At 42.8% G+C, this 24,724-nt stretch overlaps 5 protein-coding genes across 10 annotated transcripts; 2 read left to right on the top strand and 3 right to left on the bottom strand.

Moving 5' to 3' along the window:
• Positions 1 to 161: 161 nt before the first annotated feature.
• acot11a (acyl-CoA thioesterase 11a) lies at positions 162 to 8,950 on the top strand. 3 transcript variants are annotated; one of them, XM_076981625.1, is made up of 16 exons: positions 162 to 316; positions 827 to 1,039; positions 2,576 to 2,645; positions 3,135 to 3,195; positions 3,662 to 3,763; positions 3,873 to 4,029; positions 4,233 to 4,380; positions 4,898 to 5,017; positions 5,108 to 5,246; positions 5,365 to 5,420; positions 7,097 to 7,163; positions 7,372 to 7,455; positions 7,564 to 7,697; positions 7,804 to 7,935; positions 8,021 to 8,147; positions 8,503 to 8,950. In XM_076981625.1, the coding sequence occupies exons 2-16, from the start codon at positions 850 to 852 to the stop codon at positions 8,659 to 8,661; spliced, it is 1,746 nt and encodes a 581-aa protein (XP_076837740.1). In that variant the 5' UTR covers positions 162 to 316; positions 827 to 849; the 3' UTR covers positions 8,662 to 8,950. The 3 variants fall into 3 exon arrangements, with proteins under 3 accessions (XP_076837740.1, XP_076837738.1, XP_076837741.1); XM_076981623.1 differs by having other exon boundaries at positions 168 to 292; positions 860 to 1,039; XM_076981626.1 differs by having other exon boundaries at positions 169 to 292; positions 860 to 1,039; positions 3,873 to 4,020.
• Positions 8,951 to 9,071: 121 nt separating this feature from the next.
• On the bottom strand, positions 9,072 to 11,693 carry fam151a (family with sequence similarity 151 member A). Its single transcript, XM_076982195.1, has 8 exons — positions 11,498 to 11,693; positions 11,253 to 11,402; positions 10,872 to 11,021; positions 10,620 to 10,779; positions 10,215 to 10,439; positions 10,003 to 10,139; positions 9,787 to 9,921; positions 9,072 to 9,691 (listed from the first exon to the last, which is right to left on the bottom strand). The coding sequence occupies exons 1-8, from the start codon at positions 11,691 to 11,693 to the stop codon at positions 9,072 to 9,074; spliced, it is 1,773 nt and encodes a 590-aa protein (XP_076838310.1).
• Positions 11,694 to 12,031: 338 nt separating this feature from the next.
• Positions 12,032 to 16,507, bottom strand: lrrc53 (leucine rich repeat containing 53). Of its 2 annotated transcripts, XM_076981696.1 has the most exons (6): positions 15,897 to 16,507; positions 15,225 to 15,338; positions 14,931 to 15,050; positions 13,957 to 14,775; positions 13,421 to 13,852; positions 12,032 to 13,330 (listed from the first exon to the last, which is right to left on the bottom strand). In XM_076981696.1, exons 2-6 carry the CDS (start codon positions 15,229 to 15,231, stop codon positions 12,138 to 12,140), a joined length of 2,571 nt encoding a protein of 856 aa, XP_076837811.1. In that variant the 5' UTR covers positions 15,232 to 15,338; positions 15,897 to 16,507; the 3' UTR covers positions 12,032 to 12,137. The 2 variants fall into 2 exon arrangements, with proteins under 2 accessions (XP_076837811.1, XP_076837812.1); XM_076981697.1 differs by lacking the exon at positions 15,897 to 16,507 and having other exon boundaries at positions 14,935 to 15,050; positions 15,225 to 15,238.
• A 123-nt stretch (positions 16,508 to 16,630) lies between these two features.
• On the bottom strand, positions 16,631 to 19,070 carry cryz (crystallin, zeta (quinone reductase)). Of its 3 annotated transcripts, none has more exons than XM_076981700.1 (9): positions 18,941 to 19,070; positions 18,636 to 18,757; positions 18,401 to 18,553; positions 17,837 to 18,000; positions 17,646 to 17,697; positions 17,353 to 17,502; positions 17,165 to 17,266; positions 16,976 to 17,071; positions 16,631 to 16,871 (listed from the first exon to the last, which is right to left on the bottom strand). In XM_076981700.1, exons 2-9 carry the CDS (start codon positions 18,741 to 18,743, stop codon positions 16,710 to 16,712), a joined length of 987 nt encoding a protein of 328 aa, XP_076837815.1. In that variant the 5' UTR covers positions 18,744 to 18,757; positions 18,941 to 19,070; the 3' UTR covers positions 16,631 to 16,709. The 3 variants fall into 3 exon arrangements, with proteins under 3 accessions (XP_076837815.1, XP_076837814.1, XP_076837813.1); XM_076981699.1 differs by having other exon boundaries at positions 18,416 to 18,553; positions 18,865 to 18,984; XM_076981698.1 differs by having other exon boundaries at positions 18,865 to 18,983.
• Positions 19,071 to 19,182: 112 nt separating this feature from the next.
• On the top strand, positions 19,183 to 20,633 carry tyw3 (tRNA-yW synthesizing protein 3 homolog (S. cerevisiae)). The gene is made up of 6 exons (XM_076981701.1): positions 19,183 to 19,356; positions 19,484 to 19,564; positions 19,647 to 19,745; positions 19,844 to 19,915; positions 20,044 to 20,177; positions 20,286 to 20,633. The coding sequence occupies exons 1-6, from the start codon at positions 19,183 to 19,185 to the stop codon at positions 20,515 to 20,517; spliced, it is 792 nt and encodes a 263-aa protein (XP_076837816.1). The 3' UTR covers positions 20,518 to 20,633.
• Positions 20,634 to 24,724: the final 4,091 nt, after the last annotated feature.

Raw genomic sequence — 24,724 nt, 5'->3', positions numbered from 1 at the left:
GCCTAGTTTGTGAAAACATAAAAGTTCATAAAAAGTTCATTATCAACTAGATAATCCGCAAAAACCAACTTACCTGATATGTGTATAAATTGTGTGTGTGTGTGTGTGTTATTGACCATGATTATATAGAGCAGTCTTGCTTACGACACAGAACGCGGGGCGTGGCCTTCGACGATCGGAGAGTTCCTCTGCGGTCGTGTTAATAGTGAACAGTGAATAGTGAACAGTGAATTCTCGGACGTGGCCACTCGGAATACACAAACCTGTCGTGGAATTATGAAGATTATCATTGGTAGGCGCGCATAGTCCTCAGAAAGTAAGCTGTTGACGATTCGTGTATTTATATAATTATGGCAAATGAACGCAGTTATTCATTGTATTTGGGTTTACTGTATAGTGGGAGCTTTAATATAAAGCTGCTAGGATATTCTTGATAATGTTGTTCTGACGTTTTAAATAACTTTTCTAGTGGATCTGTCGAGCGTGCACATGAAAGTTTACAGAGTTGCATAACTAACCGCAGAGCAGGACCAAGCGCGCGCGGGCGATGTGGAAAAAAATCAAACAGAAATAGCGCAACAAGCTGAAACGTGCAAATGCGAGGACAGTATTGGATTTCAAATCGCATGCATATAATAAGTTGTCGCGTTATAACACCTGAAATAACACCTGAACTTTTTCAGAAAGTTCGAAGTGCTACCAACACTTTAAACCTCCTACACAGTAAAGCCACTAATTTTAAACGAGCTCTCGACTTTAAACCAACATTGCTGTCTGTTACTGTCAACAGTAGCTAAACGGAACACACTTTCCCCCCTATATACAGTTGTGTCCTAACAGATCTCCGCCATGGCTTCAGACAGCAGGTCGCAGGTGGAGCGGGGTGATCCAGACGTCGTTATGGAGGGCTGCAGGGTGTATCGCAACCCCACAGAGGTGAAGATGAGCCAGATCGTGCTGCCCTGCCACGCCAATCACCGCAAAGAACTGAGCGTTGGGCAGCTGCTTAAATGGATGGACTGCACCGCCTGCCTCTCTGGTGAGTAAGGGAGTGTGTCAGGGTGTGAACAGCAGCATGTAACATGCAAATGTTAACTGTGTATAAGTACAAGCATGTTATTGTTTAAGGTGATTTTAGGGGGAGGACTACAAGGGTAGGTGGGTTAAAATTTGTGTATCTGCTTGCGGTAGCTGCATGGATTTGCGTTTGCTGTAACAGGACCAGTAACACAGGTTCTGATGCTGGAGTTCGTTATCATCTTTGTTAGTGTCTGAACCCTACCAAATATACACTATATTGCCAAAGTATTCACTCACCTTCCTTGACACATATGAGCTTAAGTGACATCCCATTCCTAATCCATAAAGTTTAATATGATGCTGGTCCAACCTTTGCAACCAGAACAGCTTCACCTCTTCTGGGAAGGCTGTCCACAAGGTTTAGGAGTGTGTTTATGGGGATTTTTGACCATTCTTCCAGAAGTGCATTTGTGAGGTCACATAGTGATGTTGGATGAGAAGGCCTGGCTCTCAGTCTCCGCTTTAATTCATCCCAAAGGTGTTCTATTGGGTTGACGTCAGGATTCTGTACAAGCCGGTCAGGTTCATCCACACCAAAATCCATGTCTTGATGGACCAAAGTTGGGAGCATGGAATTGTCCAAAATGTCTTGTTGAAGCATCCAGAGTTCCTTTCACTGGAACTAGGGGGTCAAGCCCAGCTCCTGAAAAACAAGCCCACACCATAATCCCCCCTCCACCAAACTTTACACTTGGCACAATGCAGTCAAACAAGTACTATTCTCCTGGCAACCACCAAACCCAGACTCCATCAGATTGCTAGATGGAGAAGCGCGATTCGTCACTATGGAGAACGTGCCTCCACTGCTCTAGAGTCCAGTGGGCGTGTGCTTTGCACTTGGTGATGTATGGCTTGGATGCAGCTGCTCGACCATGGAAACCCATTCCAAGAAGCTCTCTGCGCACTATTCTTGAGTGAATCTAAAGGCCACATGAAGTTTGAATGTCTGTAGTGATTGACTGCAGAAAGTTGGCGACCTCTTTGCACTATGCGCTTCAGCATCCACTGACCCCACTCCGTCAGTTTACGTGTCCTACCACTTCATGGCTGAGTTGCTGTCATTCCCAAACTCTTCCATTTTCTTATAATACAGCTGACAGTTCACTGTGAAATATTTAGGAGCGGGGAAATTTCACGACTAGATTTGTTGCACAGGTGGCATCCTATCACAGTTCCACACTGGAATTCGCTGAGTTCCTTCCTGAGAGCGACCCATTCTTTCACAAATGTATGTAAAAACAGTCTGCATGCCTAGGTGCTTAATTTTATACGCCTGCAGCCGTGGAAGTGACTGGAACACCTGATCTCAATAATTTGGAAAGGTAAGCAAACACTTTTGGCAATATAGTGTATAACTATGTGCTCTGCTGCAATATTTTGTTCCTTTATTTTTCGCTCTGGGGAAGCAGACGCTCATATTCCACTTTAGTAGATGCAGCCAGAGGGCTTCCACAACCTGCGTACGATCTTTCCCAGAATCCCTTTCTTCTTGCAGCCGAAAGACACGCCGCATGTTCCTGTGTAACAGCATCAATGGATGACATTCATTTTGAGCACACCATTGGGTAAACACCATTACTACATGTGTCAAATACAAATGTACCAATATTCATTATTTGTTAGTCATTATTTTATAATAATAATACAAAATACATAACAGGCCCCTTGATGGTGGGTCTGTTTTTGGATATATAATGGTATTAATGCTATGGTCAGGTGAAGTTGTTCAAGACACTACTGGTAATTGGCCTGTAGGCTGTGTGTTGAGCTGTGTAATAAATTATATACTGGTAGTTACTGTACAAGCCGTGCTTTCTGACAGAGGCACTAATGTTGAATTAGTATTAAAAAAGCAAATCTATAATAAAGTCTATGAGATTCTTAATGTAAAACAAACATTGCTGTGATGTTACTACACCTGGTTCACATGTACACTAACACATATGTATTTTGTTGGATACCTCCTGTATTGTATAAATTAGCAATGAGAATCAGAACTACAGTGAGCACTGTAAAATGTCTTCTTCCTTTTATTTCTATTTATTTGTTTTTAGCGTTGGACAGGTGGTTAACATCATAGCGAATGTGAACAGGGCTTTCAACTCAAGCATGGAGGTAAATAAAACAACCCCACACATTTCAGATACACTGATGTTAATCACATATTCCACCTAATACTGAGCTGAATAAGTAGCAAACTGTGTAAATGAAAGTGTGATACAAATGCGTAGCTGTGCGGTGTAGTCCTGCAGACATGTTGGTTTGCAGGCTGCTTTGAGCCTTCCAGCGTTTAGTCTTGATTGCTTATGAGCTGGTGTAATTCTGCAGATCAACCACAAAAGTTGCTAAATGCTTCGAATGAGGAACTTTTTCATCTAAAACGATGCCGTTTGAAAGAGCGTAAACCCACGTAAATCCAACCTCGGTTATGCTCATATAAGAACCAGACGAGCTGCACCTGCGTGGCCTTGCCGTTCTGACGCTGTTGTGCCAAAATGAGATGTGTGTGTGTGTGTGTGTGTGTGTGTGTGTGTGTGTGTGTGTGTGTGTGTGTGTGTGTGTGTGTGTGTGTGTGTGTGAGGTGGGAATCGAGGTCAGCTGTGAGGACCTGTACAGTGACCAGCACTGGAAGGTGTGCCATGCCTTCGCCACGTTCGTAGCCAGAAGCACAGGGGGTAATAAGGTGAAAAAAGCATTGCACCTGTGGGTGTCAATAGTGGAAAGTCTGACCGATCGATCAAATGATCGATCTGATGATCGATCGATCGATGGACGAGCTGCTGTACTTGCAGATTAGCCTGAAGCCCCTGGTGCCACGCACCGACAAAGAGCAGCTGGAACACAGCATGGCGGCTGAGAGGAGAAGGATGAGACTGCTCCACGTCGACATTATGAAGGATCTTCTGAGTAACAAGACCTTCCAGTGGAGCCCGAGTGAGGGTGAGTGTGGTAAGACGCAGTCTCACTTCCCCCTGAAATGACGTACGTCCACCATGAAGATGTCCAAAGACGTGTTCACTGCTCAGAAGTGTCGGCAGCAGGTCGATTGTATTGTTGAAATGGGTAGAAGGCCATCGGGCGCTTGTGTGTGTGTGTGTGTGTGTGTGTGTGTGTGTGTGTGTGTGTGTGTGTGTGTGAATGGTTGGGATCAGAGGGTCAAAATGAGGCGTCCGTTCCTACTGAGAAAACCCGGGTGGAGAGCGTGGAACTGGTTCTACCCCCTCACGCCAACCACCAGGTCAATACGTTTGGGGGCCAGATCATGGCCTGGATGGAGAATGTTGCCACAATCGCAGCCAGGTACAAAACACTCACTTTTCAAACCTGTTTCAGATATTTCTGTATCTCTTCATTCTATGCAGCAAGGACTACATAAAACACCATTACGTTGGTGCAATGAAAGAATAGCACATAAAGATCATTACAGTTCAGAGACGTGTTGTTGGTTAATAATTACCCACAGTAGAAACTTTGCAATGACTCAGTGGTCAAAGTTTGAACATTTACCTTTTAATAGTCCAAATAGTCCAGATTTTTACCCTTTTTCAATTTCACACAGTTTGTGATTATAAGTTATTTGGCTTGCTCATTTAATGAAAACATATGTCCTCAGGTTTGGTTCAGGTTTCCTGTGATGAGACAAAATAAAAGCTGTCAGTATTTTATAACTTCAGAAACAACCACCTATTATAAACGTGGTCCTCTTCCAGTGATCCTGCAAGTTTAATTCATTCATGTAGCGACATGTTTGTAAAAGTTTGAAAGAAAAGAAAAACCTTTTTTACTGAATGGTGCTTTTTCTCCGCCCTTCTCCTAGCCGTTTATGCAACGCCCATCCCACTCTGAGAACCATAGACATGTTCCATTTCAGAGGCCCCTCTCAGGTTGGAGACCGCTTGATCCTAAAAGCCATTGTCAACAATACCTTCAAGAACAGGTGAAGCTGTGCGACGTTACTGCACCTTGCTGACGCGGGTTCTTATACCTGTGTGGTAACTGTGGTCTACTGCGTGTTTTGGTACCACAGTATGGAGGTGGGCGTGTGTGCAGAGGCGTATCAGGGGGAGGAGTCACGCAGACACATTAATAGTGCCTTTATGATGTTTGAGGTACTGGATGAGGATGGCAGACCACGCCCACTGCCCAAAATACTCCCTGAACCCTTGGTGAGACCCCTCTCCACTTTACTTCCTCTTCAGACTTTGTGTCGTGATATTTCATTCTTCTGTTTGGTTTCTCTGTAAAAGTCTTTAATATTCATTCTTCCATTCATTTTGTTGACAGGATGGAGGCAGGAGATACCAAGAGGCTATTGCCAGAAAGAAGATTCGACTGGATAGGTAGTGAACTCAGAAGGGCATCCTAAAAGACGATAGCACACTCAAGTTTACCTGTCACATTCAACCTTCCCATCATGCCTCAGCGGTCACAGTACACCACAGCCATAGTGTCTGTTGGCATTTGTTCAAGACTGCACATCGCCAAATGATATCACTAAGAGACATCACTTTAAGTGTTTCTTAGTCCTAGTTTCTCTTCTCTTTGTATACTCATTCCCTTGGTGACATTATTCCTCTCACATTATTCTTCATCGCTATGCTGGTGACACCCAGTGAATTCTTTCCTTCCCACATTCTGACATCCGTGTTTCTGGGCGTATCTCGGCATGCTTGGTGGATATTGCGTCATGGATGACCGCTCACCACTTGAAGCTCAACCCTAGCAAAACTGAGCCTCTGTATATTCCAGGAACCCCAAACCCAAACAAGGACCTCACCTTTCCTTCGAGAACACCCTGTTAACACCATCAGAAACTGCTCAAAGCCTGGGTTTAACTTTGGACAAGCAGTTGTGCTTCTCAGTACGTTTCAAACCTGACCAGATCCTGCAGGTTTCTCCTCTGCAACATACGACCCTTTCTTTCACAGGAAGCTACCCAGGTGCTTGTGCAGACTCTTGTCATTTTAAAGCTGGACTACTGCAACTCCCGACTTGCAGGTCTTCCTCTATGGGTCATCAGACCTCTACAGCTGATCCAGAATGCAGCAACACGACTGGTCTTCAATCTACCCAAGTTCTCACATGTCACTCCACTCCTTTGCTCTCTTCACTGGCTTCCAATAGCTGCACACATCAGAAATAAAACCTTGATGCTTGCTATATAAAGGCAAAAATGAACTAGCCCCTCCATACATGTTGTCCATGGTCAAAGACCAATCTGTACCACTAGCACTATGAATCTCAAGCATGGCTCAACTCGAAACACCATGCTTAAATAAAGTCTCACAGAAGACAAAACGAAGACTATTCTCCGTCTTGGCTCCGAGATGGCGGAAAGATCTTCCACTAGCTGCTCAGACTGCAGTGTCTTTTGCCGTTTTCAAACGTAAAGAAGACTCACCTGTTTGTTGAGTACTTAAAAAAGATAGCACTTGTTGTCCTTGTACTTTACATTGTATGCTTATCTGTCTATAATGGTTATGGTATAAGTTTTATACCTGTTGTTTACATTTGAGCCTATGTTTATTTACAACACTAGGTAATGGCATCGATTCATGTAGTTTAGTAATAGTCTGACTCAGGGGTGTCTTGAATTCTGATCTTTCTATACTGCTATCTAGGATGCATTCTGTGAACAGATGCAAAGCACTTTGTAAGTCTCTCTGGATAAGAGCGTCTGCTAAATGCCCTATATGTAACATATAAATGAAAAATGCTCACGTGTGCACGAATGCGCCACCCAGTGTGCAAAGGTGACACTGCAAGGCGAGCAGTGCATGCTAGATAGTCAAAAAATAACACAGTGGCAGCTTACAGCAGTAAGCACAAGACACAGCACTGACACACTGATCACGTCTATGACATCTAACTGAAGGTTCCTTTGAACTCTAGATTCAAGCATAAATTGCAGAGCCAATATCAGTGGTTGTGGTCTGTAATACAAGTTGCTTAACTGTATCATTGTGTGCTAATAAACATGTGCATTCACTAAACTGAACCTTTTTATACCATGCAGAAAGTACATCATCTCCTGTAAACAAACTGAAGTACCCTTATCTGTTCCCTGGGACCAGAGTAACCAGGTATCTTATCTCACCAAACCCATCCGCATTATAACATGATCTTTTGCTTTTTGGACCACATGGCTTATGCAATATTTTAAGTTAATCTTATCATCTGATGATAATCTGTAGAAAATAAGATAACAGAAAAATAATAAGAACAAGGACAGTTGATTATTAGGTGTTTAAAACATCTTAGCACATTCAAATATCCCTGATATCCCCACAGGTTTATCTCAGCTACAACAATGTATTTGCCCTGAAGATGTTGGCAGGCAGGAAGAAATGGACCCTCAGCTCAGAAAAGAACCGTGTGAGCAGAGCGTCACCGTTGCCTAACCAGACACGACTTTTAAAGGCTTGCGGGATGAGGTGTTAAATCCGCAGCATTTTTGACACCAGCTTTTTTATCCACTCTCAGGTAAGACTGTTCACTCTGGAGGAGAACCGGACCCTCAGTTTCAGGATCGAGTGTGAGGTGAACGTTCCGGCAGCCAGAGCTTTCCTTTTGCTGTCAGACCTTTGCCGCAGGCCGGAATGGGACAAGCTCTATGAGTAATACACTTCCTTCCTTGTGGACGTAGCAGACCATGTAATAGAAAAAAGTGTTTATGATGAGCTAATATACACCAACGAAGCCTCATGTTTATGTCCTGTGCAGGAAGTGCGAGCTGATAGTTCAGGTTAACGAGGATGACATGATCTATCATGTCCTGACACCCTCCGTTAGCGAGGGGGGGAAAGTTCAGGACTTTATCCTGCTGGCCTCCAGGAGACCTCCATGTAATAGTGGGTGAGTAAAACACATGAAAACAAGCATGTCTGAACACTTGTTTTCTGGATTTCTGGAGGGTATAACGGCACGCTCGTCTCTCCAGGGATCCGTTTGTTATCGCTCTCCGGTCAGTCACCCTTCCCACGCATCCCCCAACAGAGGACTTCAACAGAGTCGAGATGCTCTGTGCTGGATTCATCATTTACGAGGTGTCCGAAAGTGTTTCTAAGGTAGGAGCTGAGGAGCTCAAATGACCTCCTAAGGAAAATTGAAAACTTTCTCAAGTCCCCTCTCAAGGTCCCGGGATCATATAAAAGCAGCAAAATAATCTCATTATTTTTACTTCAAACAACACTCAAACATCTTAATTTAATGTTCATAATTTATGTTCACATTTCAAAAAACCATTCGCATTCCCTCACATTCCTCCATTTGGCTTATTTCAGTAGGATCATTGGAAAAACACAGCAAATGCCAATATATTTTCCTGAAATGGAACTTGAGCAAAACCCTTGAAAACAGCTTTTTTTTTCTTTAACTGTTTCTCAAACGTGTATTAGAAGCAGTGATCTGTTCTGTCCTCAGCTCTCCTACTACAACCAGACCAATCCAGGGGTGTTACCATACATCTCCACAGACATCGCAGGCCTCTCCTCGAGTTTCTTTTACAACTTTCGTTCCTGCAACCAGTACCTGCTGGAGAACAGCGCAAGACCGCCTGCCCTGTCCAACACTGAAATATAATCTCTAGTTACTGCCCTACACACCGTTAACTGACGTTATAAAACAGTAGACTGTGTTGTCTACAAACACAGCACTGCCAGTCTGATATTGTTACTTTTTACAATCATGTCATTTTGGGGAATAAGGAGATAAATTAATTATTTTGTTATACTTGGCTACATACACTGTTGTTATAGCAGTGAATATTAAAAGTTAAACTGTTTACATATTGCCGATTTATTTTCTATTTCTGGCATTAAAGATCATTGTTTTGATTGAAGATGAATAAAAACCCTTAACACATTCACAACTTCCTTTTACCAACTAACTTTGTGCTTCCTGAAGTTCTCTCAGAGTTTGTTCTCTTCCGATGTCTATCTTCAAACCAGAATTGTCAGTTGAAGACTGTCAGCACTTGAAAAATAACTCTTCTATGCGTTTGGCATGTTGTAAAAGGTCCGTTCTTTGTGGAGAGATATTGTGCCAAAGGTTCTACCAAAAAGACCTTTCTTCCCTGCCCTATGTTTCACTGTGAGAGAAAATCGTGGCTGACTTTGGAGAAGTCTCCTAAATCCAGTTTCTGACCTCTCCAGATAATCAGCCTGAAGCTGTAGTGAAACATCTTGCCAGGAGCCCTGGAAGAGCTCCATCATGTCCTCCACAAGCGGAGGTGTATAACCCTGATCAAGAGCTTCCTGGGGCCAGCTGGGAGCCATAGTGACGTACGGGAAGATCTGCTCGATGGTTCTCAGGAACTCTTGGCCTGTCGTGTATCCTTGGACATTAAAAATTCCATGGGCAATATCCATGTTGAGCCAGGTTGGGTGGTTGAGCAGGCCGCTCTCATAGGCCTGCCGGAGTATCTGCAGTGAGACAGCAAGTTGGGTTTGTGACTTCACCCTCAGGTAGATGCCCCATGACTTATTTGAGGCCAGAATCAACTCCAGACAATCCTGAAATGGCAACTCCGGCTCGGAATCCTCAACCACAGGAATCTGTGGCTTATCTGTTCCAGTTGCTACCGGAATCACAAGCATCCCACCATGATGGTCTATAAAGAAGAGCTTCAGTTACTGTTCCATGGTTTCTGGGTAATATATTCATTGCGAAGATCAAAAACGCATAGTAGCTTTGAATCAACCAAACCTTTTAGTATAGACAGCAGCGAATTTCTATCAGGCACCATCTCCCATTGGATGTTTAGACCATCATTGTTAGCGGGCTTAAAATAGTCAACTATGTCCCCACCTGGGTAGAATCTTCTGTGTCTGTCTTTACGCTCTGAATAATGCAGAAAAGCGAAGTTAGTAATAGAAATACAAGAAGGCAAAAGGTTGTAAAATAGGCTTTGTTGAAACTTACTTGCAGCCTCTTTGAACTGGGACAGCACGGGCTCGTAAATATCATAATAGATACGCTGAGGGTTGCTGTTATCTCTGATGAAGAGCAGGTCGTTTACAGTAGGGTTTTCTTCCCCCTGCCACAAGGTCAAACTAAACCTGCACCAAAAAGCATAGGAACGTTCCACAGGCGAATTAAAATGAGATGTTTATCACCTCTGCTGATTGAGATACCTGGGAGACTGTCTGAGGAGCCAGCTGAGATGAGGCCAGCCGTTCTTCACCATCACTGCCAGAACAGGAAAGGTGACCTTCTGAGGAAGGTGTCTGACATGGTTATACATCTTCTCTACCATGGCCTGTGTGTATGTTGCATTGGGAGAGAAGGGCAGATAAAGAACTGCCCACCCAGGTGAGATGGTGACATCTGGAAATTTTGTTTGAATGAGACCAAAGAACCTGTGAAGTAGAAGGATTGGTATAAAAATCAGTATAAAGACTAAGCCAAGTTATTTCACAGTTAATAAAAGTACTTTTGGCGTATAAATAAATTAATTCTAAAATGCCGTTGAATATCTGCATATTTATCATATTGATTCTTTACATTTGCATATAGTGTTAATGTTATAATGGTCTCACTGGGTGGCATTGACGACGGGCCAGAAATTAGGAACATTTGGGCCAGGAAGAATATCTGCGTTTAACCACACAGGACGGTTGATTCCGGTTTCATTCTTTTTCCTCAGGAGATCAAGTGAGGGTTCCAGAGCTTGAAGACTTTTAAAATCTAGTTTGATTCCTATTTATAGAAAAAAAAAAAGCAACAGTTGCTTGCAACAAATGTTGCTGGTGTGATAACACTATGGTTCACAATCATTAGTGATTCTTCACCTTTCTTAGATTTGAGTACAGCATCAAGCCATTCTTCCAAAGTGTTGTCACTGTAAATATCTGGTGGATGAGCCATGATTGGAATATTGGTTTCATTGATTGTGTTGTGTCCTTGTATGTTCACATCAGCTTCAAGAATCATGACTCCACCTGAGGAATGGATTTGATTATCATGACAAATATACGTGTGATACTTACGTTTTTATGAGCCATAATACTAGCTTGTGTAAGAATGAGTCTAGACATTTTGCTTTTAATTATAAGAAGCTATGTGATCTCAAGTTGCCCCTAAGTTAAAAGTCCTCACTAGTCACACAAAAATATTATAGCACCATACTTGTGACAACAGAATAGGCATTAAAAGCTATTTTCTTTCTTTACTCTGCAGGGCTTTGTTCATTTCAGCTTTGCTGTTCGCAGAATGATACCATGTGGCACCGAGTCCATCTTTCTCCTGTATTTCTCCATTTTGTAGAAGAAATTCTAGCATATCTCCATGCGTAGGGAAAAGGACCATGGTCTCTGAGCTTCCTAGGAATATACATAACCCCAGTTATTGTTGCACAGAGAAACACACATGACAACTTAATACCATGCAAGATATTTTTATCATGGATGAAAGTTACCTGTGTCTGTATTCAGAGTTACAACGACTGAGGTTACCGTGATGATAAGTAGAAGCACAACTAGACCAGCCCCAACACACAACATGGTGAACTGCTTTTTGGTGAAAATTCCCAATACAGACTTCTGTTTTTTTTCATCGTATTCTTCCTCATCTTTTTTGTTTTCTTCTGTTTTTTCCTTTTGCTGGTAAACCATTATGCTGTATATTTTAGCTTTCTTGTTGCTTGCTCTGTTGTATTAGTGTAAAGCTCTGTCCTGTCACAGTAGATGCATGTGCAATGAACCCTTTTCAAGTACAGTGATTTGATGTCTTGCTATACCTTATCACTCGACCATAAAGAGTAATTCTATGGAGACAGCACTTTGTGCTGCTCTTATCTGACTGGTAAATAAATGATTAGTACTTGAATAGAATAGATTGAATAGGGTGAACCACATTGATCTTGAACAGGACTGTTAAATGAACAACTACAAAGCAAATATTACATTCTGTGTTTATTATCAAACAATAATTCACAAATACAGACACAGTCTCTGCATAGCATTTAACTAAACTTCATTTATCACACTGTAGGACCGGGCATGTACACTGACTTAGAATGATACTTGGCATAGTTAATGTTTACAGCAGGCAAACATTTATCTAATTTTCTTTTCAAGTGCTGTCTGAGGCCTGCTGGAGGTTTTCTCAGGTATAATCAATCTAATCCTTCTTTTTGGTGAACCATCACCTGATGACAGATATTCCTGAACTACAGTGGGGCCTGATGTAATGGGGGTTGTTGAGAAATCCACTCCATCCTGTTGGCTGGTTGGCGCAGTGTTGGCATCACCAGGGAAGGTGGTACCATTTACTGCAATTTCACAATGATCATTTGAATTTTCTTTGTTGTTGTCACTATTGTTTTCAGGATTGGAACTGGATACCTCGTTGTTTTCCTGCAGCTGTTCTGACGACTCGGACGTCCTCAAATTGTTTCCATCATGTGTGGATTTCTTCGATTTTTTATCCTTTTCGGATTTCTGTTCTGATTGACTATTGCCAACCTTTTTCACCTTCCTCTTTGCAAGTTTGTCTTTTTTTACTGCGTCTGTTTCATAGTTCCTGAGGCCGGAGCTGGACTTTGGGTGAACCAGGCCTTTCCTAAGAGGGTTGAGGTTTAACTTCACCTTTAATGTCCTATTGAACTGAGATCTGGGTTTGTGGTTTTTCCCGTTTACTCTGTCGGGTGCCTTACCTTGCCTTGAACGGCATTTTTTCCTCACCTTCTTGGACGGTTTTGTGCTGTTGATTCTGTAAGATCTGTCAAGTGCTTTACTGGGTACAGTGAGACCATCATTCATGGGTCCCGGTAAAGCAAAAGTAACATTTCTCTGCTCTCTGACTTCACCCTCACCTATGTTAGAATTTAAAGGACTTTTGTACAGAATTGCCTCCGACATTTGATCTCCTCTGGGCAACATGCCCTCTTTGTGATTTCTAAATATAATATTCTGGTCTTTATTCTCAGCTTGTCTGTATTCATAAGTTTGATGACAGTGCAAGCAATTGATGGTTTGGTAAACAGGCAAAGTACTATATTGCTCAAGTTGGTGATTAAACAATGGGTGCTTGTTTATTTGATTTCCATGAACTTCCATGTTGTTGTGCATTTCTTCTTTAGGGGTGAAGGTTTGTCTTTGGGTGACTGATATGTGTCTTCTGAGAGCTGACTGTTGAATTCTCATGGTTGATGGATCTTGTGAAACTCCATGTCGAGGATCATTTTCTTGAGTTTGAAAATGGTAGGTAGTTGAGTCACCTTGTTCAGTAAATCTTTGAAGTCTAACATCTGTAAATAATAAACATGTTTTAGAAGTAATGAGTAATGATGTTTTAGAGGTATAAAAAAAATCTGGATTCTGAAAGCAAAAGTAGTCACCTTTGAACCTTAACTTTCCTGCAGTGTCTTTCCATTGGTCACTTTTAGCATGGGCTGACCAATCATCTTTTCTGTTCAGCTGAATTCCCATTTGATTGGATCTCTGCAGCAAAGTCTGTTTCCTCCACCTCCCCTCCTCGTAGCCTGTTCCGAGATCTCCTGAACAGCAGTTGTGACATATGAACTGGCTGTTCATTGTGCGTGGTGAAATTTCATATGAAGTATCCCTGTCCCATGGCTGATGGTCTTTGTAGTTGCTGTTATGCAGTGCATAACACATTGAAAGAGCTTCCTTGTCTTCAGAATAGTCCCACTGGGTAGATGCCTGAACAGACTGGCACTCAGTTCCTTTCTTTACTTTCCAAAGTGTAAATCTCTTGTTCAGTTTCCTGTATACAAGTGCCAGTACTCCAAGCACAATAGCGGCACCACCTGCAACATAGCAAACATACATAATTATCCAGTGTCAGAAATTCCACAGATTAAATAAAAGAAATATTGGTTAATGAAGGGGTCCTTGAGCAGTGAACCCTTACCCAGAAAGGAACAGGATGCAGAGATAGCAACATCTCTGATGTAGTGCTCAGTTGTAATGGAACCTTTAACAGCAACTTTCCTTGAAGTATTTTTGTTAGCTGGTGCACAGTTGGCTTCAGTTAGCTCCAGCACCATCTGTACTGCTGGGTTTTCTGAGGTTTCACAAGCCATTCTTTGCCCATTGTGCAACACTTTGCCTGGAGACTGAATGAAACCACTGAGAAAAGAAACCAGTTCTCTCAGCTCACATGTGCAGTTCCAACGATTAAGGTCCAAGTTTAGCAATGTGAGCCAGGAAAGATATGAGAAAGCATTGGGTGCATTCTGCAGTCTGTTGCGAGATAGATCCAGGCTACGGAGACGTGGCAGGTTGTGGAAGCTGTCCAGGCCCACATAGGTGATAAGGTTGTCGGACAAACCCAAGGTCTCCAAGTTCCTCAGGTCAGAAGAAGCAAATGTACCTGGGGTCAGACTAGTAAGAAGGTTCCCTTCCAGGAATAGGGCTTTCAGAGCCTTGCTGTTCTGGAACCACAAGCCATCAATGGTCTTCAGGGCATTATTGCCCAATTGGAGTGTCTCTAGTTTACTTAGCCAGGAGAAAGTGGATTTGTCCAAGGACTGGGATGTGATACGGTTGTGGTCCAACAACAGTGTGGTAAGGACAGAAAGGTTCTGGAAGGCATTACTCATGATAGTGAAGATGACATTTTTGCTGAGCACCAGAACACTCATACTGGATGAACCACTGAACACAGCGCTGTCCACAGTTTCTATCAAACCATCGGTAAGAATCAACGCCTTGGTTGAGTTTGAAGCATCTGAAAACGAGAGCAGTGTTACTTGTTTTTAAAACAAAAAATTATATAAGCATTTTTCCGGCACTTTTCTTAACATCCACACCCTGAGAAAATGCTGAATAAGGCGACAGAAAAATTTATAACATTTACGAATACCAGCAATGTAGTGTCATCACCTACGATGCGGGAGAGATTATTGCAGATGATGGCATCCTCAGAGCACACAGCACAGGACGCAGGACAAGACAAACACAGCTGAATTTGCGTGACTGACACCACCAGTGTTAGGAGAACACCTGAGAACAGAGCTCAGCATGATTAACAAGGCTAGCATCATTTGAGACTAAGCCACAGGACAGTATTGTGTTCCAATGATTTGTAACAAACGTATCCGCTACTAGCAAACCGTGAGTTTAGCATAGCGTGTTAGATGATGATCAGTTCTGCATAAAATGCTGTACTGTACTTACGTCTCATGGTTTGTCACTGAATGGGTTGCATGGTGTCACATTTTCTTTCCCCACACAGTCTGTCTGGCCATGACTCAACCTTTGCATTCTGCACGATGGCCAACAACCTTGACCCTATTAATGACAAATTAATTAAAATGACAATACCAACCACAGACCAGGCGTTGGTGCAACGTCTTTAGTTCACCGACATATTCAGATCTCTCTACGTTTCTTCTTTGGCATCTGCATCTCCCGTGGAGATACCCTGTGACCCATGTTGCTTGGCAACCTTCACTAACAGACAAGGTGAAGGAATTGTGATAAAACATGCATGATGCACCACAAAAACCATCTGTGCTCCTGGATACCAGCCTTTGGTGGTCATTTGCCTGACAACACCAAAGGATAAATAAACACTAACGCGGGGTTCTTATACTCCTTTCGGCAGTAATGCAACTGGCATCGGCAATGTAAAACATTAAACATTACAACAAAGAGTACAATTATTTTACAGAATTTGAGGTTCAATATCAGTGAGTCTACTTTTAAAATGTTGCTATTGCTTAACAAGTCATTTGTTTCAGATCATTTTTGTTATTGGATGTTTTTTGTCAAACATACTCCCTGTAGACCCTCTCGACATCTGAAGAAATCATACCAGAAATTACAACGAAACCACCACAGGCCTACCTCACGACAGGCGGCTGTAATCCAGCTAGTGGCCAACAAAGAAGTCGGTTGTCAGTGGAGTGCCCATTTGTTCTGGGTCAAATAAAGACGTACAACTGCTAGTCCCCAACACGGTGATGTTCCCTGCTCACTCCAGACCTGAGGTGTACCGTCACTGTTGACTGGGCACTCTCCTTACTCGAGTGCTACCTGAGATCACCGCTGCAGTAAGACCGCACGAGTTCACCTTACCTGCTTCTGTTTATCACACTAACCAATCCCCTAACTTGGCAACAAAATTGGCAACATGTTATGTGTGCATAATGATCCATAATGAACCATAATGATGCATGCAATGATCGGCAAATCCACACTGTAACCTATTTTGACACAATATATAAATGTATATATATATATAAAAAGACAAGACATATTTGAAATTTTATTTAGCTTTAGATATAAATTAGTCTTTGTAATCTATGTAAATTAATATTTGTGTCAAAATCCAGGTACACTCCATATAACATTTGAGAAATGAATGTGGAATTGTAAGAGAGGCAACAAACTCCCTCCGAGACAAACTCGGATAGCTATATCACTTTTGCCGAAGATCCAAGAATCAAGACAAAAGTCTACTCCGTTACTGCAGAACTCTTAATTACTGTATATAATCAACGTTAGTCATTTTGTTTAGAGTAAATGTCATGGTGCGTGTTAAGATGCAGTGACTGAATTTAACACACTGTAAAACTTGCTACATTGCTGGATCCATTTGACCTCATTTTATTGTCAAGTTTTAAAATATATAAACATGACTTCCATACAGGTTTAAATTCACATAGTCAGGACCATTTTCCCAGAAGCTCCAGAACTGTTGATGATGTCTTCATGGGCTTGAGCCGCATTCTCGAGCGGGTACTCTGGACCAACCAAAGGTCTTAGCCAACCAGCTTCCATCCCTGCGAACAGGACCGCTGCCGTCTCCACCTTCTCCTCCTTCAGGATTCAGACAACGGACAGCATGAAGGAGTTACCACTTCAAATCACATTGTAAAATATTCAATTAAATTTGCTGCAGCAAAAGCGAAAAGAGACGTTACCTTTGTAGCACTGAACAAGGCCACACCGATGATGCTGGACTCCTTGTGCATGGTGTCTCTTGGGTTAATCTCAATAGGCCCTCTACAACCCACAACCTGATAGGGCAGCCAGTGTAATGCCACAATGGTACATGTTACTTGGAAAAACAAGCACATGCAGTCATCCCAAAGGAAAAGCATGATACTCACAGTGACCCTGCCACCCGGGGCCAGAAGATTGAGGTCATTGCTGAGGTTCACGTTCGACAACATTTCAACGATCACGTTAACACCTCGTCCAATGGTAGCAGCCTAAAAACAAATAATACAAATTACACACCACCACTAATGTATCATATTGTTTCTTTTAGATGAGTGTTGTTATGTATCAACCAAACCTGAATTCTGTCGAGGTAATCGTTTTCTCTGTGATTGAAGACCGCATGGGCTCCATAGCTAAGCACGAGCTTCATGCCCTCCGGTGTCCCAGCGGTGCCCAGAACCTTCAGTCCAAACGCTCGAGCCAGCTGACAAGCTGCAATCCCAACCTACCAATATGAATGTTGTCCGATTCAAGCCAACGATGGGGAGAGATCTGACATTCCATCACTCACGGTGTACCGGTCGAATCTCCGATACAGGTACACTACCGACTCTGCGCGAGTTGACGAACAGAAATCGCTAGTCTTACCCCACCACTGGCTCCATGAATGAGAACCGTTTCTCCCGCCTTAGCATGTGCCCTTTTTAAGACAAAAGGCAAAACCACAGACACATGGCACACGCCTCAGAAGAATTTCCTTATTCGTAAAGTCATAAAGGAGCACAATGAAAAGTAATAAACATGTGGTTTGTGTCGACAGCTTTACATCACAACCTTACTTGTGAAACAAGGCCCGGTAAGCAGTGAAATACGGGATTCCAATGGCAGCGCCCTGATTATAATCTAGTGAATCGGGGAGTCTGTGAACAGAGTCTTCAGTAGCGACGGTGTACTCTGCGTATCCCCCCGTCTCGGTCGCCGTGGTGAACACTCGATCGCCTACCTGAAAGAACAAGTCAGTACTTAACTGAACATCAGAACATCAGAACTGACACACACTCAACATTTCTGAATATGTGTTCAGTATGTTGGCTTACTCCCAGGAGCCCGCACACACTCAGTTACCAGAAACGATGACCTATTAATATGAAGTTAAAATGGAGTGTGTGCAAGGGTAAAACAGAGACATAATATGCAGTGAGTCTATAGACTAGCAAATAAACACATAAAGATTAAAGTTACTTAACCATATCTGAGATATGTGGTTAATTTTGGTGTTTTATTTATAATTTCATTAGTGGTTTCAAATTCGCTTGCTGCAATTTCAATTTCTTGACCCACTCTCACTTTTTTTTCACTAAATAGCCTACATTTATATTTTATCTGATTAAATATCTGAGCACCTGCAGGAAACGAACCCCATCACCAATAGCCTCCACCACGCCAGATACATCGGATCCAGGAGTATACGGCAGACTTGGCTTTCGGGCGTAGGCCCCGGAGCGGATATACGTCTCCACTGGATTCACTCCACAGGCACGTACACGAATGAGCACCTGCAGCACCACACGGACAGGTGTTGGGACTTGTTTTGTTTATATAGTTTGATGCATATTCTGTGTAAAAATATCAGCTTACCTGCTTCTGACCTAGACTGGGGATAGATATGTCTAAGCAGAGTTTCAGGACTGACGGTGCCCCAAACTCTGACACCCTTATGGCTTTCATTACTTTTGATGAGGTCATCTTGGCGTGTGTGCCTGCGAAGTGAAATTCTGTCAAATTATGACTTTTCACAGTCCTGTGCAAGCAACCTGATTTGAAGTATACAGAAATGAACTAACTGAGATTAAACAGCAATGCGCACCGTTTGGTTGCATGAAGAAAGTGCAAATAAGTGCGTGACAAAAACTAACACGTGGAATACAAGCAGAGTAACTCACAACGCAGGTTGCAACTGTGTCTCCAAACGTAATTCCGCGATGTCGTAAATACTTCCGTGTCTAAGGTTTTTGGGACAATTCGGCTACCATAGTCGCTTTTAACCAGTTCCTAGCGAGCTAGTCTAGTAAACACTGTTACCATATCAAGAATTTTGTAGAAAAAGAAACATGAAACGATAATTATCCACCTATTTTCATATATTGTACAGACAGTGGACGATCCGACGAAATATCATTTCAGCATGGACGATGAAAATGTATTTAAACAGTGGAAGAAACAGTGTCTAAACAAGATAGACTTCAGTAGGAAGGGCAGCGTTGACGACGACATTTGCAGTGTTGTCTCGTTTATAAACAGTTACGATCACTACTTCACCACGAGCTCCTGTTCTGGAAGAATCGTCCTTATTGATGGGGCAAGTGCATGAAACTTAGATATCTGCATGAATGCCACCTAACCATCTTCTAAGTGTCTTTAAATCTATACTTGGAGAACTTGTAACTTCGCAAGAGTCGTTGATTTTTCTTTTCTTGTGCTTGAAGGTGCCGGACTGCATCGATGTTCAGAAGCAGAACTGCACCTGGCTGTTGATCACTCACAAAAAGTGTGAAAAGGATGATGTGGTGAGTCTCTTGTCCACTATCGCTGGGTGCTTGGCCAACGTTGGACTCCCCTATGCTGATGTTTACATGTCCTCCTAATCAGGTCACGAGTTTGAGAAGGTCTTCTGGAGATGCTGTCTTGAAGTTTGAGCCTTGTGTTCTTCACGTCCAGTGCAAAGAGTTAGAAGATGCACAGCTGCTGGTAACATTCATGCGTATTACTGACGCAAATTGGTGTCAGGGTTTGGAGTAATTTCATAAGTTTTGGGGTGACATTGTTGTTATTTTTTGTCCTCACAGCACTCTGTCGCTGTAAACGCTGGTTTTAGGAATTCTGGGGTGACTGTAGGAAAGAGGGGCAAAATCATTATGGTAAACATGCATATATAAATTCACTGGAATATGTTTATTACGATTAAAGAAAATGACCATGTTGTTTTGTATTCAAAATTAGAGGCCAAACTAATGTCATCTGTTTTCACTGATGTTCACACACACAGGCTGTGCGCAGTACCCACTGTCTTGAAGTTCCTCTCAGCCAAAAGGGGCAAATCCTAGTTTCTGAAGAATACATCGATTTCCTTGTTGCAGCTGCTAATAATAAAATGGAAGAAAATCTCAGAAGGATAGGAAGGTATTTCTAAGTTGTGTGTGTGTGTGTGTGTGTGTGTGTGTGTGAGAGAGAGAGAGAGAGAGTAGCGGAAATTTTAAAAATCCTTAACTAAGATACTGTTTTTCACAGGTTGTACGAATGCTTAAGGTCTGCACTGGGACCAGAGGAAGTTAAAAGTCATTTAAAGGACAAGCAGACTGATCAAAAACCTGTTTACAAGCGGAGACGAAAAAGAATGCAAGACCGTGATGGAACAGGACGTGGTGTAAAAAAACAGAACGACAGTGATTCGGAGGACGACCTGGAATGTGTGATTGATCTTCTAGAACTCTCCCAGATCCCTGGGTCAGAATCCCAATGACTTCACTGAAAGACTAAACACAATAATGCATCATGCAAATGTGTTTACTCCATGTCTAATGTGTACTTATTTTTCAATAACTTTAGAACCATCAATTAATAAACTGCACCTTATTACTTTCGTCTATGAGATTGCATGTAAACCTTTACGGAGAGCCTTTCATAAATAAACAAAAAAAAAGGCTCAGGTCCATTTTAAAGAATATAAATTTTTTAACAAAAGGATCCTGGTGTTTCCAAATGTGCCTTTAACTACCGTTTTCCTCTTCGTCAGACTTTCAAATTAAGCTGGCTTCACTTTGCAAGCCCTTGTGTATGTGAATGCTGCGTGTAGCTCATTTCCCTGTGATGAGGGTACAGGAGGCCCGATGAAGAAGCCGACCACGTTGTTCATCTCTGCCAAGCCTTTGGCCCGGACCCTCGAGTAAAACGAGTGTGGTTTGAAAGCACATTTCCTCAGGCTTAGAGGCCATTACTCTCTGGGCTCTGCCTAGCGATGCCTCATTTGGGAGATTTGCCTCATTACCAAGTCCCTCCTCTAACATATGGACCCGTTTCTTTTGTGGTACACTCTTAATCGAGAGGAGACAGCTTTCACTTTAAGCTTCTACGATGCACATGTCAAATGGTGATGATTTGTTTAAGAATACCTAGTTCATAGAACTCCATATATGGTGAAAGGCGGGAGGGGTCTAACATTTGGCCTTTACGTTGTCATGCATTTGGTCCAGTAATGGCTGTTAATCCACATGTGCAGTGTGGTAAGACAGGAGGAGCTTTACTCTGCAGGAAGGACAAGATGCCTTGTGAAAGGATTATTTCTTATTAGGCCATAGCAGAGTCTGTCAGATGTAAAGACATACATGTGTTCCCAAAATTACATTCCTGTTCAGAAAATTGGAGTTAATACTGCGTGTGTAATAACGTCTGGTGTTCAAAGGATTCAGCCGAAACATCGTGTGCATCAGGATTGAGGAGTCGCGCATACATATTTACACTAATTCACCACTAGAGGGGGCTAATGTGCTTTCACAGATTGAGTTTAATAACGCTTAACGGTTCTTACGTGTTTTACGAGACGCATGCGAGAACAAACAAAACAAGAGCGTGTAAGCTGGCGTCGTTAACCTAAAGAAAAGCACATTAACAATTTAATGTTTGTCTAATCTCCCGATTTTCCAATTTATATGTAACAAAACTGACTTGCAATAAAATATAATTATTTCAGCGCAACTGGTGTAGGAGCTGAAAAGTTTACAACGCGTATTTTTTAATAAACAACACGTGACACGTGGATCACTGTCTAATTTATGAGCGTGTCCCATTTGATGTCGAAAATGAAATTCTAATTGTAACCCCTGTCAAAATTCTTAGTAGTGTTATACATGAATAAACATTATTTTTGTGGGCATCTGTCAAGTCCAAAATAGCTAAGCAGTTTAAAAGCTTTATTCGTTTAATTTATTACAATAAATAATTCTCAAAAACAGGCAACAAAACACGACAAACCCATGATATTCACCGCTCATAATTATTTTAAAGAAACAGCAAAAAAAAAACAAAACAACAACTTCCGTATCATTTTGGCAATTGTCTCCCTGATGACGGTTCTGTTTTTTAATATTTATTTTTAATGTTACATCAAGAACCACACAATAATTATTTCAATTTACGGGCCCTCAGTGAAAGGCTCCGCATTTTACCAGCCTTTCAAGGACTCGATACTGTATTGTCCTTTCGCAAAACAGTCAGGGGGTCTGCAGGGCAGCAAAAAAAAAAAAAAAAAAAAACATGATCATTAATGATAATCTTAAAACAACACCAATTAGCCACCTGATAGACTGGAGTGATTAGAAACCTCGTCCAATTATTACCGCGTATTAAAGCTGAGGGGAAAGGAGGGCTGTCTGATTGGCAGGCTGAATTGAAGGAGCATTAATGGGGGGAGTGTCGGGGAGGAGGAGGAGGAGGAGGAGGAGGAGGGGGGAGATCGCGAGGCCGCCGCAATCAGCGCTGAATTGGGAGCTTTTGTGCCGCGTGTGATTGTCAAGTGGGCCATTTTGCCCTCTGATTAGGAGTCTCTCCCCCACTGTCGGCTGATTTGGTGGCGGTGCGTCCTCCGTGCTCAGTGGCTCCGCGTAATCACTGTCCCCTCTTACACTCACTCCAGCCCTGCTGATTTCCGAAGGAGGGAAAAAAGGAGAGGTGCCCTCACCATTCAAAGAACTAAAACCCCAGACTTTAATGGCAACTAAACACATGCTAATTTTTACTCCACAAAAAAAGGGTCACCTTCTGTCTGTAATTCGGACGAGCATTTGGAGTAGCTCGCGTTTTATTTATATTAACCCTTAACACAATATCAGGTTTTTCCCATGCGTCACCACTCAGTTAATTTGACAGTGCTGATGTGATCTCTAGTATTTGTGCTGTTGCTGACAGCTCCATGATGTTAAAGTATCTAAAAATGAAACGTTAGATCCATCATTGTGCTGTTCTTTTCCCTTGCATTCTAAATAAAAGCAATCTCCATTCCCTAAAAGTAGCTGGTTTTGTTCAGAACATGGAGACAACAGCTGAGTCTTATCTCCTGCCTTTCTAGTGGGAGATTGTACCAGTTTCAGTAGCTTGTGGAGGTCTTTATATGTTTGCTGTAGGTGATACCCTGAGGCTCTCAGTGCAACCCTCACACTCTGATCTCGATCACGATGATGATATGTCTGGGTCTGTGTGTTTAATAGGGGTCAGTCTCTCTGGGTGACTCACCTGTCAATGTGCTGCGTACTTCCTTTAGCTTGGTGGTATTCTGCTTCAGGAGATGAACTTAAAGTCACTCCTGTAGCCAAAAATTATTTGTGCTATCCATCACAGAACTGTGTGAAGTGAAACTCAATGGATGCGAGTTCCCTGAAGAACTTTGCAAACAGACATACGCTGACAACATGTGTTTGAGAACTAGAAGGCCAGGCGGTGGTCTTCTCTGTTTCAGCCCCACCTGAGTTTTCAGCCCTCCACGCTGTCTGGGTTGCTGCCAGGAGGAACTCACATGTGTCACATGTCTCCAGCAGGAAGCATGTTTCTCATTCCTGCCCGACAGCTGTGACATCCATGAATTGACTACATAAGTGGACAATGGGGGTCCCTTTCACCTCTGGAATTACAGTACGGAGGCCCACAGCAGTTTATAATCAACATTGTGTGGAAGGGATATGGGGTCCTGAAGACAGAGAGGGGGGGGTGAATTAAAATGACGAGAGTAGGAAGATTAATTTTCCTTTCTTTGATCTGAAGTGCTCGATTTCTTTTTGGAGGGCCTTGCTCACTTAGGAGCCCCGGGTGCACGACTGTACTTCGATGGTAACGAAAATAAACAATTGCATTCTGGGAACGGTATCATTATCACAACAAAGGCTGAGGGCGGGTGCTCCCGAAACATGAGGCCTGAAACATCTGGAGCACGTTAATCAACCTGGTAAATGATGGATGCGTTCTGCTCTGTCCAGCGACAGATATGCGGCTGGCCCCTGGGCCAATCAGGATGCGCGTTAATGACGTCGTCGGAATAAGGCAGGCTCATCATAGGGCTCACGGACGGCTGAAGGTTGTCTCAGAACTTTTCTTAAACTTAAGCCAAGCCATCAGGTAGTGATGTGCATTAGCGCCCCAAAATGTGCACAGGGATCTTACTCAAGAACAAATCTTATCTGTTGATATGATACGCACATCACATCAGCGCTGCACTACATTTTAAAACACAGCATTTGGGAATGATCAGATATATTCAGCAAATTCTGTCCACAGACTCAGAGAGACTCTGTTTCCTATAAAGAATGACTATGACTCCTGCTCAGCTTGGTCTTCGGTCTGTTCTCCTCATTGAAGTGGACAGCTAGAGCCTCCACATGCTAACGGAAGTACCATCGCATCCGGCTTCTTTTTACTGGACCGTGGGGTCCTGGCAGGGTCGGCCCCGCCTCCCTGCTGGTGATGGGCGGCACGCCGCCCGCCTCTGGCCGGTGGGCCGGCTGTAATTTGCCCAATCCCTCGTAATTTCCTAGCACACCGCGAAGTGGCCGAGGGGCGGAAGTGGCGGGCGAGTGCACGAGCGACCCTTCCGTGTTTGGCCTCACTCGGCTTCACGCGTCACCCTGAAAGGAAATAATTACATGGGAAGCGGAGAGGACAAAATGAAAGGAGAAAGGGGGGGG

Source organism: Brachyhypopomus gauderio, chromosome 19, assembly GCF_052324685.1.
Source record: "Brachyhypopomus gauderio isolate BG-103 chromosome 19, BGAUD_0.2, whole genome shotgun sequence".
In the NCBI taxonomy this organism is placed as follows: Eukaryota; Metazoa; Chordata; class Actinopteri; order Gymnotiformes; family Hypopomidae; genus Brachyhypopomus; species Brachyhypopomus gauderio.
Note: the sequence above shows the minus strand (reverse complement) of the source record. Positions and strands in the feature narration are given on the sequence as shown.